We start from the raw sequence: 22,356 nt of genomic DNA, 5'->3' as shown, positions 1-22,356 counted from the left end.
CAATTAAATAAACCAACTAAAAACAAAACTCAACACATCGACAATAATACAACAATAGTAGGAGACCTTAACACCCCACTCACTGCAATAGTAGACTTAACACCCCACTCTTCATCTAAGCAGAAGATCTACAAGGAAATAAGGGCTTTGAATGATGCACTGGACCAGATGGACCTCACAGATATATTCAGAGCATTCCATCCAAAACAACAGAATACACATTTCTCACAAGTGCACATGGAACATTCTCGAGAACAGATCACATACTGGGTCACAAATCAGGTCTCAACTGGTACCAAAAGACTAGGCTCATTCCCTGCATGTTTTCAGACCACAATGCTTTGAAACTGGAACTCAATCATAATAGGAAATTTGGAAAGAACTCAAATACATGGAGGCTAAAGAGCATCCTACCAATGAATGAATGGGTCAACCAGGAAATTAAAGAAAAATTTTAAAAATTCATGGAAACAAATGAAAATGAAAACAGAACTCTTCCAAACTCTTGGGATGCAGCGAAGGCAGTCCTCAGAGGGGAGTCTATAGCAATACAAGCCTTTCTCAAGAAACAAGAAAGATCACAATACACAACCTAACCTTACACCTAAAGGAGCTGGAGAATGAACAGCAGTTAAGGACTAAACCCAGGAGGAGAAGAGAATTACTAATTAGAGTAGACATCAATGAAACAGAAACCAAAAGAACAGTAGAACAGATCAATGAACCAGGAGCTGGTTCTTTCAAATAATTAATAAGATCGACAAACTCCTGACCAGACTTATCAAAAAGAAAAAAGACTCAAATAAATAAAATTGTGAATAAAAGAAGAGTGATCACAACCAATACCTAGAAATACAATTATAAGAACATATTATGAGAAACTATATGCCAACAAATTAGGCAATACGGAAGAAATGGATACATTCCTGCAAACTTATAAACTACGAAAACTGAAACAGGAAGAAATAAAAAACCTGAACAGACCCACCACCAGCAAGGAAATTGAAACAGTCAACAAAATTCTCCCGACAAACAAGAGTTAAGAACCAGATGGCTTCACCGGGGAATTCTACCAAACTTTAATAAGAATTAATACCCATTTTCTGCAGCTGTTTCAAAAAACAGAAATGGAAGGAAAACTCCCAAACTCTATGAGGCCAGCATTACCTTGATTCCAAAACCAGACAAAGACCCCACCAAAAAGTAAGATTGCAGACCAATATCCCTGATGAATATGGATGCAAAAATTCTCATGAAGATACTAGCCAAGAGAGCCCAACAGTATATTAAAAGCATTGTTCACCACGACCAAGTAGGAGTTACTCCTGGGCTGTAAGTGTGGTTCAACATCTGCAGATCAATCAATGTGATACATTACATTAATAAAAAAAAAGAACAAGAAGCATATGATCCTCTCAATAGATGCAGAAAAAGCATTTGACCAAGTAGAGCATTCTCTCTTGATTACAACTCTCCACAGAGTAGGGACAGAGGGAATATATCTCAACATCATAAAAGCCATCTACAAAAAGCACACAGCGAATATGATTCTCAATGAGGAAAAACTGAGAGCTTTTCCCCTAAGGTCTGGAAAAGGAAAGAGATGTCCAGTCTCACCACTATTGTTCCACACAGTACTAGAAGTCCTAACCTCAGCAATCAGACAACAAAAATAAATAAAAGGCATCCAAACTGGCAAAGAAGTCAAACTCTCACTCTTCACAGAAACATGATACTCTATTTGGAAAATCTAAAAAGACTCCACCCCAAAATTGCTAGAACTCACAGGAATGCAGCAAAGTGGCAGGATATAAAAATCAATGCACAGAAATCAGTTGCATTTCTATACACTAAAAATGAGACTGAAGAGAGAAAAACTAAGGAGCCGAACCCCTTTCTCTTGTTCTTGTAGATGTTATATGTAGAAGTCACGATATCCATTTAATTGCCGACTCATGCAGATTATCTTGGCAGGATTAATCATATTTTAAAAATTCTTTGGAAAGGAAAGCTTAAGACTGGTTTTTCTTACTCCTTGAAGCTGATGAGGCATAGATTGGTAAGTTCCTTGTTGCTCTTCTCAAAATTTCTTGTTGTCTTTCTTGGCTGAATTCCTTTTCATAACCCTCCTTTTCAGAATTGGACAAGTAGAATGCTGTGAAGGGGGATCCCAAAACCATAAGATACTTAGGAAACAACCTAATGAAATAGGCAAAGGATCAGCACTCAGAAAACTAGAACAATCATGAAAGAAATTGAGGCAGACACAAAGAAATGGAAAAATGTTCCATGCTCATGGACTGGAAGAACAAATGTTAAAATGTCTATGCTACCTAGAGTAATTTATACCTTCAATGCAATCTCTGTCAAAATACCATGGACTTTCTTCAGAGTTGGAACAAAAAACCCTAAGATCTGTATGGAACTAGAAAAGACCCCAAGCAGCCAAACAAACATTAAAAAAGAAAACCAAAGCTGGTAGCATCACAATTCTGGACTTTAAGCTCTATTCAAATTTGTAATCATCAAGAGAGTGGGGTACTGGCACAAAAACAGACACACAGGTCAATGGAACAGAATAGAGAACCCAGAATTGGACCCTCAATTCTATGGTCAACTAATCTTCAACAAAGCAGAAAAGAATATCCAATGGAAAAAATACCATCTCTTCAACAAAGGGTGTTGGGAACACTGGACAGCCACATGCAGAAGAATGAAACTGGACCATTTTTTTACACCATACACAAAAATAGAGCCAAATTGGACGAAAGACCTAAATGTGAGACAGGAATCCATCAAAATGCTAGAGAAGAACACAGGCAACAACCTCTGTGACCTTGCTAGACACATCTCCAAAAGCAAGGGAAATAAAGGCAAAAATGAACTACGGGGACTTCATCAAGATAAAAGGCTTTTGCACAGCAAAGGAAACAGCCAACAAAACTAAAGGCAAACTACAGAATGGGAGAAGATATTTGCAAATGTCTTATCAGCAAAAGGCTGGTATCCAAAATCTATCAAGAACTAATCAAACTCAACATCCAATGAACAAACAATCCCACCTTGAAATGGACAGAAGACACAAACAGGCATTTCTCATAAAAAGACGTACAAATGGTCAAAAGACACATGAAAAAATGCTCCACATCACTCGGCATCAGGGAAACACAAATCAAAACCACAATGAGATACCACTACTTTATAGTCAGCATGGCTAAAATGAACAAGTTAGGGAATGACAAATGCTGGTGAGGAGGAGGAGAAAGGGAACTCTCTTACAGTTGGTGGGAATGCAAGCTGGTACAGCTAGTCTGGTAAACTGTCTGGAGGTTCCTCAAAAAGTTGAAAATAGAGCTATTCTATGACCCAGTATTGCACTGCTAGGTATTTACCCCAAAGATATAAATGGAGTGCTCCGAAGGGAAGGGGCACCTGCACTCCAATGTTTAGAGCAGCTATGTCCACAATAGCCAAACTATGGAAAGAACCAAGATGTCCATCAGCAGATAAACAGATAAATAAGACGTGGTGTGTATATATGTATATGTGTATGTGTGTGTGTGTATACATATATATACATATACACACACACACTCATATATAATGGAATACTACCCAGACATCAAAAAAATGAATCCTGCCATTTGCAAGAACATGGATGGAACCAGAGGATATTATGCTAAGTGAAATAAGTCAATCAGAGAAAGACAATTACCATATGATCTCAGTCATATGTGGAATTTAAGAAACAAAACACAGGATCATGGGGGAAGCAAGGCAAAAATAAAACAAGATGAAATCAAAGAGGGAAACATAAGAGACTCAATCATAGGAAACTGAGGATTGCTGAAGAGGAGGAAGGTGTGGTGATGGGGTAACTGAGTGATGGCCATTAAAGGAGGGCATGTGATACAATGAACATTGGGTATTATATAAGACTAATGAATCACTGAACTCTACCTCTGAAACTAATAATATACTATATTAATTAATTGAATTTAAATTAAAAATATATTGAAAAATAAAACCTTGTTCACACCCTCAAAAAATAAGTTTTAAACTAAGGAAACCAGTTTTATAAATAAAATATTACGTAATGATTGAAATTATGATGAAATTATATATATTTGAAATATTTCCTTTTTTGTATAGCTCTACATAGGTAATTATAAACCATATTTTATCTGTCTGCTGCAGCATTTGTCAATCTTTTGACTTTTTCAAGAAAAATGAAGGAAGTTTAATTTGCATAATGGGAGACAAATGTAAGATCTCTTTCCTGCTACTGTCATACACTTTTATTTCTATTTTTATGAATGAATAAAACATTAAATGAGATATTGTTGAAATTGGTTTGCCTTTAAGCAGCCGAGGTAACACTAAATAAGTTACTGCCATACTGTAAAAAAAAAAAAAAAAAAAAAAAAAAAAATGAATTGCTATCACAGAAATGGGATAGGAATAGAAGATGCACAAGGAGGAAGAGCCAGACACAAGGCTAAAAAGACAGGCAAAGGTCAAATTTAGACCACTGCTAAGGAACTGGGACTTTATTCTAGACCACAAAGAACCATTTAAGAACTTTAACCAAAGGTGAAATAACCATCAAATTTAAATTTTAAATCCATAGACTGATAATCACAGGTTATGTATTTAACTATATACTAGGTATAAAAAAATATTCTTTTTTACAAATTTTTATGTGCATATAAATTCATTACAACAGATATGGAAGTATAGAATATATCAAACTAGTAAAAGTGATTAATTCTGGGGCAAAAAATGGAAATGATAATATTTGTAATTATTTTTCCTTTTCTAATATACATCTAGTACAAATAAAATTCAAACTAAAAATAAAATAATAGATTTTTTTTTAAATCAGCATACATAAAATTCTTATTTTTTAGCTTGTTATCATCTTATAAACAGGCAATTCTAAACATTTATTTTTTTTAACTCATGCAGAAGTTTAACACCTCAAGACTCAAGAAAGTAGTTTGAAAACCTGTAAATCTCTGGTGGGGTGATCAAACATCCTTCCTGTATGGTATCAAAGACAAAAACTCGGCCACGACAAAGCACTGTAACGTGAGTTGGAGAATGTCCTTCGCTCTCTGGAAAAAGAAACAAAAACACAAACTAAATCTCTCAAAGTTAAACAAGAGTAAAACTGCATAATTACATCCAATAGAAGAAAATAATCCTTGCCCCAATACTTCATATATCATCAAACATATATCAATAATAAGGTGAAGGACTTTCAATCATGATATAAATACACACTCTTGAAAATGTCCATGTGAAACATCCAAAAATCTGTGGAGTTTCAAGGATTTGTACACCTTGGGATTTGTATAAATCCCAAACTACTGCAAGGCTTTCTAGTTTATTCATGGATAGGAATGACAAGGGAAAAAGGTAGCAAGGTATCCTGGAGAAGAACTCTTTGAGTTTATTTCAATGTTGATTGCTCATCAGATAATTGCAGTAATAACTAGCTATGATTTCTAAATAAATTAGTTTTCAGTTGAGAAAGGGCATTGTTTGCCTGAGTAGTAAGGAGAATGCCTTTTGCCAAATCTAGCTTTACTTAAGGTTCTAATGATACCTGAAAAGCCACTGATAACTGATTCTATGATTCTTTGGGCATGCCTTAACTCCCCAAAAACTACTTCTGTGCTGTAAATCTCAGACTATTCTGATTTAGCCTATTTTTTCACTTATTATTCCCTTTAACACAGGGCTTCTTATATGATCCCTGCTCTTATCCCTTCCATCTAAGAAAAAAGAAAAAGATAGAGAAGACATATACCAATGGAAGGAAATTTACTGGTTGATATTATGTACAAGGAACTGTAGTAAATGTTTCATACACATTATCTCATGGAATCCATCAACTATCAAGGAAACACTATCTCCTGATAGCACCTTTTTTCTCTTATATCCTATTTCCTCAAGTCCTAGTAGGTGAGGTATGTATTTTCCTTGTTCTTCATGGCTATTTCCAAAATATTTCTTCCCTCTTCTCCTTCAAAAACCGCTGTATCTTTCTACATTTAATACTATATCCTTTTTGCTGTCATTTACTGACCACATCCTATTCAAAATCTAGGGCTGGAAAAGAAAAAAGAAAGTAAGACTGATGACAAAATAATCAACAGATGTTGGAAGGGTGGCATGACACAAGGGCATTACCTCAGGATGGGCCTATGTGGGGATATTTGAACACATGGCTAAATGCAGTTAAGGAGTAAACCATAGAAATATCTGCAGGAAGAGAGTTTTAGGCAGAGGAAACAGCAAGTGCCAAGGCATTAGGACAAAATGAGATAGTTTGCTTTAAAAAAAAAAAAAAAAAGTCAGTACACTCATAGTAGAGGAGACAGAAAAGGTTAGAATGGTAGACAAGCTTGGGCCAGCCTATACTGGCCACAGAAAGCATTTTCAATTTTAAATATGATGGGAAGGAAGCCTATGGAGGGTTTTAAGCAGGAGATTAATAATGCAATCTCATTAGTACTTTAAAAAGGTCACTCACACTGCTATATGGGGAAGAGATCATAAAAGGGAAGAGAATATACAGCAAGATCAGTTGGGAAGTAACTAAAGTAGTCCAGGTCAGAATGCTCTAAATGAAAAGTGACAGTGGCTTTAACTGGGGTGTGACACTTGAAGGAGACAAGAGGTCAATTTTTTTTTTTAAGATGATAGATAATACAGGTCCCACAGAGGTGGGACCCAGTGCACCATACAGATGAGCTATCTTTACGAGTCAGAGCAGTTCATCCGTTTAAACAAGGGAAGACAAAGTATATGAACATACAACAATGTCTTGCAAGGGGGTTGCAGGATGAGAAAATATTTGAATGAGTATGTTTTCTATGACTGTTGTAACAAATTACCACTAACAACACAAATTTATTATCTTACCGGTCTGGGGACCAGAAGTCTGAAATGCATCTCAGTGGGCTAAAATGAAAGTGTCAACATGGCTGTGTTCCTTCTAGAAGCTCTAAGTGGGAATCAATGTCCTTTGCTTTTCCAGCTTCTAGAAGCTGCCCACATTCCTGGATTCAGGGCTCTCTTCCTCCATTTCAAAGCCATCAATGGAGGATCACAACTTTTTATCAATTTGCTGCCATCAATTTAGTTTTCTCTTCTGCCTCTCTTTTCACTTAAAAGAACTCTTGTGATTCCTTTGTACCCACATGAATAATCCAGAATAATCTTCCCATGTCTAGGTCAACTGATTAATGACCTTAATTTCATCTGCAACCTTAACTCCCCTTTACCACATAACCTAATACATTCAACAGGTTCCAAGGATTAGGAAACAACCATCTCTGGGGAGCTGGGGAGGCATTATTTTGCCTAACAGATAGGCTAGTAAATTTAATGATGGAAAGAGCTTTACATTTGATGAGAATAAGAGTTCATTAGCTGAGACTAAGGAAGGAGAAAGGTATGAAACAGTCTCTCTGGAAGGGAGAGAATAACCTGACAAAATAATATGACAAAGTCATGCTATGGATCCACTTGAGGTTTGTGAAGATTAAATGAGGTTTTCTGGTTTTCTGAGGCCAAGTAAATTGCTAGGGTAGGTATCTTTAATGTGTTGAGGTAAGACAGAAGATTAAAATTTAACAGTAATGAGGTGTGGGTAGAGTCGTGAGGGAGTCAATGGGCAAAAGTTTGAATGTGTATGCAAAGGAGGGATTACAGTGGAGAAGGACAGAGGTACAGACTGAGGGTAGAGGAGGGAGGAATAGAATTGTGAAGAACTGTAGCATAACTCAATTTAAGTCACAATGTGGTCAAAGAAATATCTAAGGTAGACTTCAAAAGGAAATGAGTTGTGAAGAAAAGGTAGAGATCAGAGTGAGATGCTCATAATTTCTATGTCAGAGGAGATGAGAGTTTCTTAATAACAAGTTCTAAGGCATGAGCGCAAGAGTGTGTGCTTGAGGAGGTACGGAGGTACAGATTACTAGAGGGAAAAAGTGAAGGAAAGGAGAGGTCATGGATCATCTACAACTGGAAGCTAAAGTTATCAACAGTGTGAATGAGGTAGTAATGGAAAGGATAGTGGGACTGATGATAAAGCAATGGGGGGGGATACTAAATCCTACCTCTGAAACTAATAATACAGTATATGTTAATTAAATTGAATTTAAATTAAAAAAATTTTCACACACAAAAAAAAAATTTTTTTCACAAAGTAAAGGTCACTACCACAACGACAAGCAGTGGTGACACAACCTGATAGCTTTCCTTCTTTTAAGAGCTCAAACTCTAATAAAGAAGGAAAAGGGACAAGGGCGACCGGAAATAAAAAGGACACCAATATCTCTTACATACCATCTAGTACCAAAGCATGAGAAAAAATATACCCACCTGAGATGGTTATAGGGAATGCAGTAAGCTCAAAGAATAACCAAGTTCAGCAACAGTACCATTCAGAAGGAAACAGGTACTTTCAAAGAAAAGGTTGAGGATATAAAGGGTTTTGCTGACCATGAGCTCCAGAAAGTACCTTAGAAGACACTGGGAAAGGGAGGGAGGGTGGATCACATTTGTAGGAAACTTGGATCAAATCAAGCTATGCACAAATCCCTGAACCCAGATGTTAACAGACTACCTGAGAGGTTTGAACTGCTTGAGCAAAATGAAGTAAACAGGGTAAAAGAAATGACTGAATTAGCCTTAATAGTCTCTTAAGGGGTAAGTAAAAATAAAAATAGTTCTAACTATTGCGCCTCCTTAATGACACTATCCTCTTAGCCATAACAGCTTACATGCTCCCTTCACATGCATAATCTCTTCGATTTTCTCTGTATAAAAGATAGATTCCATGGCCCAGCATTTTAATTTCTTTCTTGTAAAGCCCTTAAATTCTTCACTCTCTCCCTCTCCATCTGATTGCTGCTGAAGGAAAAAAACACAACATACCATCTAATCTCACTTTAAATTCATAAACAAACCATTTCAAATGGGCACTCAACACTGATCAGCTACCCTACATTCCCATAATACATTTGCTTCTCCCACTTTCCAAAATGACTATCTTCTATTTTTTTTTAAGATTTTATTTATTTTTAAAGAAAGAGAGAGAGAGAGACCTGAGGGAGAGGCAGAGGGAGAGAGAGAACACCAAGCAGCTTCCATGCTGAGTGCAGAGCCAAACATGGGGCTCCATCCTATAACCCTGAGATGATGACCTGAGTGGAAACCAAGAGTCAGACGCGTAATCAACTGAGCCACCCAGGCACCCTCTCAAAATGCCTAGTATTTTAAACCTTTCCCTTTCTTCTCAAATTTTCTACCCACCTAATGACCTCAGTTTTCATTTCACCAAGGAAAACACAAGGCATACATAGACCTCCTCATCTTCCCACAACAAAATTGGCCAATCTGTTTGCATCTAGATGCACACTTTTTGCATTCCTTCTCATCGTTGCTCCCAAAGACCAATTCTACTCTTGACCCTCTCGGCTCTTATCCTTTCAATGACTTTGGCTTTTCAATGACTTTTCAATGACTTCATTCTTTTCCCTGCTTTCTTTCTCTCCTATGTCATTCCTATTTTATAATATCACTAATTTAAAAAAAATAATTGAATATCTCCCACTGCACATGAAAACTTTCTATAAGTTTTATTTATCAGTACTTATTTGGTTTGCTTTCGTTTTCTCCAGCTGAGCTCCCTTACCCAACTTCCACTAAGACTGCTCTTGTCAGGGAAGACTCTGTCCCCATTATGTCAATAAATACAATGGTCACTCAATTTGTATTTCATCTGGCCTCTGGAGCATTCGATACACTTCCTTCTCTTGGCTTCTGGAAGGCCACTGCCCTTTCTTTTTTCCCATCTGGGTCTTTTTTTGCTGTGTTCTCCTCTTCAGACTACCAAATACCCTATTTAATTGTGGTAATAATCAGTACTGCTTCTCCTGATAATCTTCATCTATATGTGTTACAAAAGTAACTTTAGCCACTCTTGTGGCCTTAAAAATGTTTTCGATGCCTACTAATGGTGATTCCTAAATCTTTACATGTAGTACTGAAATCTCTCCCGAACTCCAAACTTTGTATCTAACTACCTACTTGCATTTCCACTTTGATGTCTAAAAGGCATCTTAAATTCAACATGGCCTCAGGGACCTCCTAATTTCCTCCCTAAATATTTCCTCCCAAATTTTCCCCTCATGAACCAACACACCTATCTTATCCCATTACTCAAGCCAAATATCCTGAAGTCATCTCTGATTCCCCCTTTTCTCTCACATCTCACAACCAATCTATAAATAATTCTACTAAACTCAAATCCAAAATATACCCAGAATCTAACAACTTTTTACCAGCATCATGCTATCACCCTAGTTACAAGTCATTATTATGGCTCTCTTGGACTACTAAAACAATTTTCTAACTGATCTCCCTGCTTCTACTCTGATCTGTTTTCTAAAAATCTTATTCCTCAAACAGTGGTAGAATCATCTTTTGAAAACACAAATCTGATCACATCACTTTCTTTCTCAAAACTATCTATTCACATTTTAAATAAAAGCCAAAAACCTTAGTTGGCTTCCAAAGTACTATACAATCCAGCCTCTAATCAACACTCTAATCATCCCCTCTGCCTCCTGCTTACCCTGCCCCATCTATATTCCCCTTTGAACATTCCAAGTTTATTCATGCCTACGGGATTCCTTCCTCAACACGTGAAACAAAAAACTGAACTAGACAAAAACAAAAAGCAAAAAAACTGCTGGACCATCATATCATTCAGATCCTTAGAAAGGCTTTCTCTGATTACCTACTCTAAAATAGCCACCCAGGTACTCATGTTATTTGAATTCTCTATATAGTATTTATCACTAACTGTTATTTTTTTGTTTAGTTATTCCCTCAGCTTTATCCCTATCTACACCTCTTAAGACACTTCACATGGTCTTAAGTATAAGAATATACTAGCCATGACAGCTTAAAGGACTACATTAAGAGACACGTTATTAATGAATCTGCATTTTACACATTATAACTTAAAGGATTACCTTATCTAAGGACCTATGAAGTGATAAAGATTGAACTGAAAACCAAGTCTACTGATATTAGATCCTGATAGGCATATTTCTCTCTTTGCTACTGCTATTCTCTGTTTTCTCCTGCTCATCTTTTCTATTCATATTTGGGCATTTAGCAAACTTTATGCCATAAATACCTACATCCTTCACTTGTAACATCAAGATAAATATGAGTGAGCTTAAGGACACTAAATATCTCAAACATCTAATGAGGTTTATGAAGAGGAGTTGAGTTCTACATGAAAGTAAACTCATTCTTCCCACACTACAAGCAAAATTGGTTGTAGAAATTTTACTTTTAAATGAAATTTCAGGTAAGAAAAATATCCTTTCATAATTACATTCCACAGTAACTATAAACTATATTATTAAAATTCTAAAAAGAAAAAGATCCTGAAACAACTGGAAACCAGCACTTAAAACAGAATTTTCTATTTCAAGATACGCTGGTACACCAAGCAGAATTGGCCATTAAACTGGCAGTAGAAACAAACACTTTGATTAGTCTATCTGAACTCATATGTCTTCAAGAAGACTGATACCAGGCTCTCACCTAAGACTGCTCAAGGTGGAAGGGAGGGCATACTCACAAAGAAAAATGGGGCATGATAAACACAGACAAGCATAATCAAAAGGAGAATTCAAATATGAAGAGGTCAGAGACAGATCCAAATCATATGCTCCAGATTTCCTAATACTGATTAATTTAATTAATTAATTAATTAAAACTGTCAAATGACACAACTTAGGCTTCAGGTTTTATATATAACAATATAAGGTACAGTTTATAAAATCCATTCCCATAAATTATTTCTGACAAATCACAATGACTAAAAGGTTCACAGAAAGCCTCTGATTAGTCAAAATCCAGTAAAGAAATATTTGAAATACTGTGTTTCATAGTGGCATAGTAGAAACTGCAGCAAAACCACCCAAATCCCAATGCCTTTATCAGAAAAAAGCACTCATGTTTTCCACTTACCAGTCCTAAAATAACTTTTAATTGAATCTCTAGAAATCCCTGGAATCCTGCAGGTAGAAAATAGCATTCGGAACTGATTCATATCTAGAGGAATATTTCCACTTTTATCAACTGGTACTTTTTCTCTATTAAAACAAACAAAAAGTATTTTGATCAACAAGTCATTATAAAACTTATAAACCAAGTAGTCACAACTGTAGTATACTCAAACAAGTAAATAAGTTTTCTCAACATTTTGCCACCTGAAACTTAGGTAAATCTGTTACAAAATTCACATAACTGTCCTTACTTTCTTAGTAGCTGCCAGTAGTTCAAGTTATGCCAAAGATATATACTTCCTCTTTCCAAATGAGTGCCTTCCTTTGGAGGCCAGTAGTGTTCAAAGTAAAGTCCAGGACCAGCAAAATTGACATTTAGTTGTGATGGTAAACGAACATTCAGATAGGCAAAATTCAGCCACCATTCTTCCAGCTAAAAGAAATTAAGAACATCAACCTAATGAAACTTGAATGTGTAACTGCAGGAAGGAAAAAAAAAAAAGCTGTTATTTGTTCTTTTCTCTTTACTGATAACACTTAACATGTTTTCTTACCCATATCCAATTGTACACGGGCAACAGATTTTATTATAATTAATTTTACCTCAGTAAGTTTGTTTTAAAAACAAAAAAAAAATAAAACATGTTCTTGTTTTAAAATCAACTTATATTTTGAGAAATGCTTTTGTGATCATTTCTTTCTTTTGAAATTGTAGGATCTCAATACTATTCAGTTTAACTACATTACCAAAAACAGGCAACAAGAAAGCACTGAAAAGGCATCTTTTCAGACAAAAAATTGGAGTAACAAATACCAAAGTACTTAGGTTTGTTTTCTCAGAGCACCTAGGTACAATAAATATAAAACAAACCCTCACTTCGTTGTAAAAAATATTAGGGCATTTGCAATTTTCCTTTTCCAAGCGAAAACTAAAATACTAAATCAGAAATATAAAACCTTTTCAGTACACTTAAAACTAACTTAGATTTTTCACAGACAGTGCTGTGTCCCTCTTTCACAATATGCAATTGAATTTCAAGCATAAGTAAGCAGATCTCATCAAATTATCTGGAGTTATTTTTTAAGAAACTGATGTTATAAACTATAATCAATTATTCAGAAAAAGAAATAAGCAAAAAGGATACAGACTTCTTTACCTTTACCCTGATTTAATTAAAAAATCGCTCAAGATTGAGAATAAAAGAATCTGGAAGTATAAAATTTTATTATTCCATTATAGGTATCAATGACTAATGAAAAGATCAGCTTACTTTTTATTTCTAAAACTTAAAGATAATTACAATCATTATTTCTGGATTAAAGCAATGTTTTTTAAATATGAAAACTTACCCTCTGGTTCATATTACAGAAGTAGTTAGGCTGAAGAAATCAAAGATTCCTTGTAGAAAATTATTGCATGCCTCAGTAATTATTATACCAACATCTCCCCTTCAATCTATCTAACTGAAAAATGTAATACTGATAACGATTCTTCAATTTTGTAATGGCCCTTTCTCTCCCATAAGATGTTTAAATATTTGTATGCCACCTATGTGATAAGTCTATTTTTACTATCTGGAGCTTTTTTAGGCTAGGCTTACCTGAACAAAATGTTTCTCACAAGCAAGGTCTACAGATCACTTTTACCAGAACCACATGGGACAGTTGTTAAAACAAGGGTTTATGGGCCCCCATTCAGAATCACTAGTCCTAGGAAATCTGTATTTTGACAAGACAGGATCTCACACATAACACTCAAAACTCCCTGGAGCTAAACAATTCATTAGTTCCTTTGGATGACTGTGACAATGACTGCAAGGATATTTACACTAATATTTTTAAAATGAAAGCTACTGACATTTTTATTTTTCATTCTTTAAATATCATCAATTTTCTAATTATAAGTACAATAACATAAATACCCAATTTCTTTTTCCTTTTGCCCTTTCAAGTAATTTCTGGTGCAGTTTCCTTCCAATACCATCTTGAAATTTTTGAACAATTCCTTCAGTTTTTTTATATTCTTCTTTATTTGCAAACGGCTTTACTATAAGGAAAAATATGCATTTAAATATTTAGACATCAAGTAGCACAAACTTATCTCCATCATTACACAAATACTGAGATTCAATTATGTATGCCTTAATTATCACAGCAGTCCAATAAATTGTAATAGATTTTACAACATGAAAATGACTGAAAAGCAACATTGCAAAATGCTGTAAAAAATTAAACAGTGGATACTGTGTAATCTGATAACCATTTTCTGAAAAATTATTTTAAAATCATTCTGGATAATGAAATTAAAATGATAAAGACAGGACTATCACCTAGGTATTGGTCCAACAGAAAAGTAAATCCTGTTTAGCCATGAATAAAATTAAAGCTTCTTTCCACTAATGTTCAGAGCCTTGAACATCATGTATATAAATGCAATATATATGTAAATTTAAGTATAAAGCCTGCCCAGAGCCAATAATGGTTTCTTCGCAAAAAACAAACAAAAAACAAGGGTGGGGAGGGAGTCCCTAGTCCATGAAAATGAAAATCTACTGTTTAATTAATATCTTCCTTCTGTTTTGTCTCTTCAAAGTACTATCTTTTTCTTTTAGAGATTTATTTATTTAGAGCAAGAATGAGAGAGCACAAGCAGCAGGAGCCACAGAGGGAGGGAGAGAGAAGGAGGCTCCCTGAGATCATGACCTGAGCCAAAGGCAGACACTTAACCAACTGAGCCATCCAGGTGCCCCTCTTCAACATACTATCTTAAAGTCAATTTAAATAGCTATATTTAGAAAAAGTACAAGCAAAATGAATAATCAAAAAAGTGAATAATCAGTAAATTTTAAAAAAGAAATTAGAATTCCCAGATAAAAATAAATGAAGAAAAAGAAAAAAAGAAAAAATCTAAAAAATATCAGATGACTTTCAGTTAAACAAAGTGAACTAAATGCATACATTTATCTCTAATACTTCTAGAAGCTTACTAAAATGACAGTAATTAAAAAGGCATAAATCCAGAAGGACAAAGAATGTGAATGTAGACGGCAGCAGACTAGTTAAGCTACCATTTCACAAATTAGAAAACAGATGAGAAAATGGTGACTGAGTCTGTAGAAAGAAGAAAGTTAATATCTAAAACCTGGAGAGTGGAAGGTAGGATGAGACCAGGTAGGGTAAGGTGCACACCAAGAAGTCAGCCAGTTTCTGCAGTAGAACCCCAAAAAGGTTCAAGAATTCAAGGTAAATGGACTTCCACAGGGGGCAAAGAGACTGAAAACAGGTTGCTTATAAGTGTTCAGAAGGAGCATACAAGCACCCCATCTACACCCACCCCCGCAAATCTTTCTCCATTCTGGATAGCCAGGCAATTTCCTACCAATGCCAGGAGAAATCTAGAGGTCTAATCTTAAGGAGAAATTAAACCAACAAGCAAGCAGTATACACAGATCCTAATCCATACTGAAAAAAAGACTCTTATTAAAGTGTACACCCAGAACAATGAGCCCTCCAGCCTCCTTCCCCTCCTTAGCTGCCAAAACACTAGACATTAGGCTCATGCCTTCTAAACAAAAGAGGATTCTTCTCTGGGGAAACAGATCAGTCTAAATGAAAGTATTACTGATATCTGGGCATGGCAAGTGGAACTGCTAGATCTCAGAAACAAGGTTCACTAGAAGGCCCACTGGGAAGGTCCCTATCCATGCACACAGAGCTCTCAATCAGCTTTTTAGGGCATAAGTCTTTTTTTTTTTTTTAAGATTTTATTTATTCATGAGAGACACAGAGAGAGAGGCACAGACACAGGCAGAGGGAGACACAGGCAGGCTGCAGGGAGCCTGATGCGGACCTTGATCCCAGCACCCGGGATCACACTCTGAGCCAAAGGCAGCTGCTCAACCAATGAGTCACCCAGGCATCTCTTAGAGCCTAACTCTCAAAAATGAATGACAAATGATTGTCAGATACTTGAGAAAAGCCTCTCACATGACAATCAAAGAGCAGAATAAGCAGAAATAGGATTGGTGGTACAAAAGAGTAAACAGATTAGAAAGGGAAAGGCACTAATAATGAGGGAAATAATTTTTTAATTAAAAGCTCAGTCCAGAATGCTCCAGATCCAATAAATATGATTCCAGAAAGAGAAGGTAAGAGAAAGAGAAAACTATCCAAGAAACAATATTTTTAAAATATCCTAGAACTGAATAACATGAATTTTTAAACTTAAAAGAACCTACTGTATATTCAGAGAAATAAATGAAAAAATCTATACACTAAGGAACATCAAAAAATTCAGATGGTAGGAATGAAGAAAAAGGTTTCCAAACATATCCAGAATGTAAAAAACAAGTCACAAAGGATCGAACAAAAGGGCATCTCAGGATGAACTCCTCAGGAGGAACAAATACCTTCAAAACTCTTAAGAAAAATCATTTCCAATCCAGAAGACTCTATACCCAGCCATACAACCAAGTATGAGGGAAGAATAAATGTTTAGGTTTTACATTCTTTCCTCCCCAGAAACCTTTATCAAGCAGCTACTAAAGATGTACTTCACAAATACAAGTGAAAAGACAAATAAAAAGAAAGACAACCAGGAAATCCAAGATTCCAAGGGGAGAGGGGTAAAAAGAACTGTCAGAGACAGGGAAGGAAAGCTCCAGGATTAGCAGTGGTCCAGCCAACTCAAGAAAAGTACACACTACTTGGAGCAAGAGGGAAGAGGGCCCCAGGAGGGATGTTCCCAAGAAATGAAAATGAAAAAATAGCTTATGTATATAAAGTATGTATATGTACATACATATGTATCATATATAATGTATATAATGTAGTCAGGGACTTTCAGTATACTGAAGTATTTGGGAGTGAATTCTTAAGGATACAAAGCAAAGTAAGCAAATATCAAATGAGCAAAACAAAACAAATGTGCAAAGAGGCAACCAAAGTACACTGAATGGTTCTCTTGTGAATAACTGCATAACAATAAAACCTAAATGGTTGAGTAAATTAACTCTGGTACATATTGATTTAAATCAAGTGAAACCTGGAATTAAATCAGGTGAATACTAATTTAATCCCAAATGGTGATTTTGTACAACTATACTGAAAGAATGAAAAGGAAAATATCATTATGTTGGATTGCCTATATGTTGAGTGTGAAGAGGGGTAAGCTTAAAGGTGTGAAAGACCTAATCCTCATCTTTTTAGGAACAAATTTATAATATCTACAATTTACAAAACCCTAAGAAATAGTAGTATTAAAGTGTTACCTTAAATCCAGAGATAAACAATACAAACAAAATATAAACTACTTGAAAATATTTGCCTGAGGGAGTGGGATTGGGGTGGGATTGAAAATATTTGCCTGAGGGAGTGGGACTGGGGTGGGGTGGGAGTGGGACTGAATAAGGCAGAGGCCTACTACTTTTATAATTACAAACTTAATAGTACTATGTGGTTTTTTAAACTACAGAAAAAATTACTTGAGAGATAAAGACAGAAAAGTTCTGGACATTTTAAAATGTTTTTTGTTTGGGCGAGGAGGAGTGGCAGAGGGAGATAGAGAATCTTAAGCAGGCTCCATAACCAGCTCGGAGCCCAGTGCAAGGCTCTATCTCAAGACTCTGAGATCCTGACCTGAGCCCAAATCAAGAGTTGGATTCTTGGGATCCCTGGGTGGCGCAGCGGTTTGGCGCCTGCCTTTGGCCCAGGGCGCGATCCTGGAGACCCGGGATCGAGTCCCACGTCGGGCTCCTGGTGCATGGAGCCTGCTTCTCCCTCTGCCTGTATCTCTGCCTCTCTCTCTCTCTCTCTGTGACTATCATAAATAAATAAAAATTAAAAAAAAAAAAAATTAAAAAAAAAAAAAAAAAAGAGTTGGATTCTTAACTGACTGAGCCAGCCAGGTGCCCCAAGTTCTGGACATTTTAAGGATACTTTAATTATCAAGAGCCTAAAGGATAAAGCAATTAGACCCTCATCAACTTCTAATAACTTCATAGTTTTCTATGTTGCTAATAATATTAACATATACTAAAAGATTACAAACATACCTGATTCAAGGTATTTTTTTAATGATTCTTCAAGTGAAGGAACAGGCAGAGATGGAAGAGAATCCTGGTACTGAAATGTTCGTTCTTCAGCTGATTTAGCCAACTGATTTTCCATGATGCGATCACAACAGGAAAACTAAAGAAAAAGCCCTCAGAGTTTTAATCTCATAAATATTCTTATATATGCCAGCTCCAATTCACTAAATCATTATTTAGGGACCCCAGTATATCCAGAATTTGGTACTAGTTCTTAAGGAATTCATAAACTAGTCAGAGAAAATAACCTGCGGGAAAAAAAGAAAAGAAAAAGAGTGTAGTCTCCAAGTGCTAGAACTCAAGGAGTCATGAGTGGAAATAGCATAATTATGATTTATTGAGTGCCTAGTATTTGTTGAGTAGTACAACAAGTGTTATAGAAGATATTTATCTAATCTTCATATTATCTCTGCCTCTTGGTATTCACCTCCATTTTATATGAAGAAATCAAACCTCAAGAGATTTAGCAACTTGCCGGAGGTCAAACCCACAACTCTGATCACAATCTTCACCCTACAGAAAAGCTGGGTGAGAGTGAGGGAACTCCCAGTAGGTCTAAATGGGTAGGTAGAATTCAGATGTGTAGAAAAGTATGAAAGCGGAAAGAGAGAACTCTCAAGAGTAAAGTATGAAGAGCAGTATAAGACTCATCCAGCTGTAGAATATCACAGAATACATAAATCACATGACAAGCTGCTGTAGCCTACTTATGCAGGTTTGAGGCTTACACAGAATGGTTTCAAGTATTCCGAAGCAATCTAAAACATTTACCACAAATTTATTAATTTTCTTCAGAGAATTCGAACTAACCCAAAATGTGAATGAGGTATACAAATGTTGAACAGAAAATGAGATTTCTCAAAGACGTCTTTAAAAACTAAGTTATATATTATAATGGCAACCGAGAAATCAAGGAACATTAATAGGAATTATCTATCCTTGCAAATACCACTTTTTAAATTAAAATAGCAAAGTCAGGCAACCTGGGTGGCTCAGCGCCGCCTTCAGCCCAGGATGTGATCCTGGAGACCCCAGGATCCAGTCCCACGTAGGGCTCCCTGCGTGGAGCCTGCTTCTCCCTCTGCCTGTGTCTCTGCCTCTGTGTGTGTGTGTGTGTGTGTGTGTCTCTCATGAATAAATAAATAAAATCTTAAAAAAAAATAGCAAAGTCAAACAAAATATTTCACTCACAGGTTACAGAATAAAACTTTACCAAAAGCAAGGGTAGTGGTAGAGATTATCAGCCAATCTGTTTTCCCCTTTTTTCTTAACAAAATCCTGACTTTCAACTGATGTAAAGCCACACAGTTTTATCTTTCCTACCCTGCCCTGGACCTCACTCGGTATGACTCTAATATGTCACCTCCAGGTCATGCCCCCATAAAGGACTAGCTACATGTATCCCCCCTGCTTTCTCTCCTTCACACTGCCTAACAGGTAGGACCACCTGAAGCAGCACCTTGCAACTGTTTATGGAAGCTATGTATGGAGGTTGTCAGAATCTTCCTACTAGCCCTAGCCTCCTCCATCTAGAAGTATGAAAAAAACACTTTTATTCACGTTATTGTATTTTGGGCTTTGTTAGGGTATAAGAGTTTAACCTACATCACTGATAAAAAAAGATAGCCCAAAAATAAGGTACAACATATCCAATGACTTGGGCTGTACTTTATCTTGACATTCCACAAATATTAGCTTTAGACCTAATAGAAATGTAGGTATGGTTCCAAATACCAACTCCACCAGAAGTTGGCTGTAGATGACTCAGGGAAATTAAAAGCACGAAAAGGACTGAACGTCTATGAAGATACAGGTGGTCCTACAGAACTGAGAAAGTCTGCAGCTGGAACCCAGTGAGGAAATGGGAACCCCATCCTACAATTCCAAGAAAATGAATTCTGCCAACAACCTCAAAAGCCTAGAGGTGGATTCTTCTCCAGAGTCTCCAGCAACTGCACAACTCCAGAAACCTTTATTTCAGCTTTGTGAGATGCTAAGCAGAGTACCCAGCTAAACCTACCTGGACTTCGGATCTACAGAAGCTTTGAGATAACCAATTTGTGATTTTTTTCTTTTTGAACTGTTTAGTCTGTGATAAATTGTTAAGTCAGGAATAAGAATCTAAATACACATGCATAGAAGAGATATGCTGTTCATTGTATATCTTCCTGTTACTTTACTGATTCAACAAAACTGATGCCAAGACTACCAATCCCATACCTACTAGTCTTAACTCATCAAAAGGTACACAATGAAAATATGAACTACCAGACTCCTTCAGGGCTGGGTGTTCAAAACTCTCAACCGCGAAGATTAAATACTTCCAAAAGAACCTACATAGGCATTAATAAAATGATGATACTGGAATTAATTATAGTAGGCTTCCTCAAGGTAAGATAATGTAAACCCCAAGCGGAAAAGAGAACCAAAAATTTAAAAAAAAAAAAAAAAAAAAAAACGACCAACCAACCATACTGTCACATACCGGTACACCCAGATGAACAGTTCAGGACCGCCAGGAGCCTGCTGCAACAATTCTGCTTTGAGAACGCAAGAGGTCTGAACCAGGCTGGCGACTGCGGGAAGGAAAACAAGCATGACAACTGCAGGGGGGAGACATTTTTTTAACAAAAACTGGTGAAGGAACGTGGAGCACAAACCAACCTCGAGACCGGGAAGCCGCAAGTCTTAAACCGTTGGGAATCACAGTAAACAGACGCAAAAAGTTCATCTGCTTTGAACTCATAGCAGCTCATAATTACTCCAGCTCATAATTACTCCAGCGTTAACCGGGTTTCGGGCAAGCACACCTCATTAGACAAAGTGCCTCCCAAGGCCGGGTCCCCGGACAAGGAGTGGGGGCGCAGAGCGCCAAGTGAGCTCGGACTCCTTCCACCACACGCCGAGAGCGGCTCGGCACACTCAAGAGGCCACCAAGGGGGAGAAATCTACCTCAGCAGCACGAGGGGTCAGCCCAGGGGCCCCGCCTCAGGGGTACGGCTCCCACCCGCTGGAAGACGCCTGACGACACCACGCTCCCGCCGGGGCCCGGCACTTCCACCGTCCTACGCTATTTTAACTTCATTCTACGCAACTTAAGTTTCCCCCACCATCACGGAGAGCTCGGGGAGGAAGGGAGCGCTGTCCGGTGGAGCCCGCGGGTACTCACCGCTGACGCTTCGCCTCCTCCGCCGCGGCCCACAGCCGCACAGGCAGACTTCTCCGCCGCAGCCGAGGAGCGGGAATTGGACGGAAAGCCGCGAGGGTCCCGCCCCGCAGTCACCCGGGAACGAAGATTGGACGGAAAGCCGCGAGGGCCCCGCCCCGCAGTCACCCGGGAACGAAGATTGGACGGAAAGCCGCGAGGGCCCCGCCCACTACTTGAAGCCGGGGACCGGCCGGGCCTGCGCTCAGGGAGGACCGAGCCCTGCCTCCCTTGGGCGTCCTCTTCGGGGAGATCGATTCTGGGCTGCGCCCCTGGGAGACACTTCCCGGACCCCCGAGGAAAGGCCCAGTTCCTGCTGCGCAGCAGTTAACTGCTTGCTGCACGTGCAGCGCAGCGCCGGGCCCGGGAGAGCGCCGAGGCTCGGGTCCCGCCGTCCTCCACCCACGCGCGTACGCTTAACTCTGTGGGACCGATCCAGGAACTGATGGCTCGGGCTCGTGTTCACCCGATTTGTGCAAGACTCGGCACTCTGTTTCCCTTCCTCTTCCAGCCCCGGCTCCGGCTTATTCGCCACTCCTCCCCCTTACCTGTGAGTTTTTTTTGCAGCCCCCAAGCAAGATTTTATACCAATGCCTCGGAAAGAAATTTAGTTCGCCCTGTGTCTTGGCAAGAGAGCGGTGGCCTCAGAGATGTCTGTTTAATCCTTTTCGCTTTATGCAACTGAGACTGAAGTTGGCCCCGTGCAGATAATGCGGGAGCGCTCTGCAGCATCCCTGGCTTCCCTGCCCTTCTGCAGTTCTTGATGCCCACGCTCCGTGAAGCCGCGAGGGATGCTCACCCCACAAGCTGGGGTTGATCTGGTGTCTTTTACTCTAGCGCCAAAAAAAAAAGGGAGTTTCTGGCCGAGTGGAGCTACACAAGTTCAAGAAGATCGTAATCTAATTAGTTTCGCAGGCTAAAACAAAATATACTGTTTCAGTTTTCATTTTAAATA

General features: G+C 37.8%; 1 protein-coding gene across 1 annotated transcript in view; it reads right to left on the bottom strand.

Annotated features, from left to right (window-relative positions):
* Positions 1-21,510, bottom strand: part of CROT (carnitine O-octanoyltransferase) — a 64,232-nt gene extending 42,722 nt beyond the window's left edge. The window contains exons 1-7 of the mRNA XM_041727683.1: positions 21,366-21,510; positions 20,682-20,772; positions 18,161-18,296; positions 14,030-14,154; positions 12,359-12,540; positions 12,070-12,194; positions 5,009-5,117 (exon numbers count right to left, since the gene is read on the bottom strand). Of these exons, the coding sequence (XP_041583617.1) occupies positions 5,009-5,117; positions 12,070-12,194; positions 12,359-12,540; positions 14,030-14,154; positions 18,161-18,275 (656 nt within the window). The 5' untranslated portion in view covers positions 18,276-18,296; positions 20,682-20,772; positions 21,366-21,510. The remainder of the gene's footprint in view (positions 1-5,008; positions 5,118-12,069; positions 12,195-12,358; positions 12,541-14,029; positions 14,155-18,160; positions 18,297-20,681; positions 20,773-21,365) is intronic.
* Positions 21,511-22,356: the final 846 nt, after the last annotated feature.

The sequence above is a fragment of the Vulpes lagopus genome, chromosome 13 (assembly GCF_018345385.1).
Source record: "Vulpes lagopus strain Blue_001 chromosome 13, ASM1834538v1, whole genome shotgun sequence".
Classification (NCBI taxonomy): domain Eukaryota; kingdom Metazoa; phylum Chordata; class Mammalia; order Carnivora; family Canidae; genus Vulpes; species Vulpes lagopus.
Note: the sequence above shows the minus strand (reverse complement) of the source record. Positions and strands in the feature narration are given on the sequence as shown.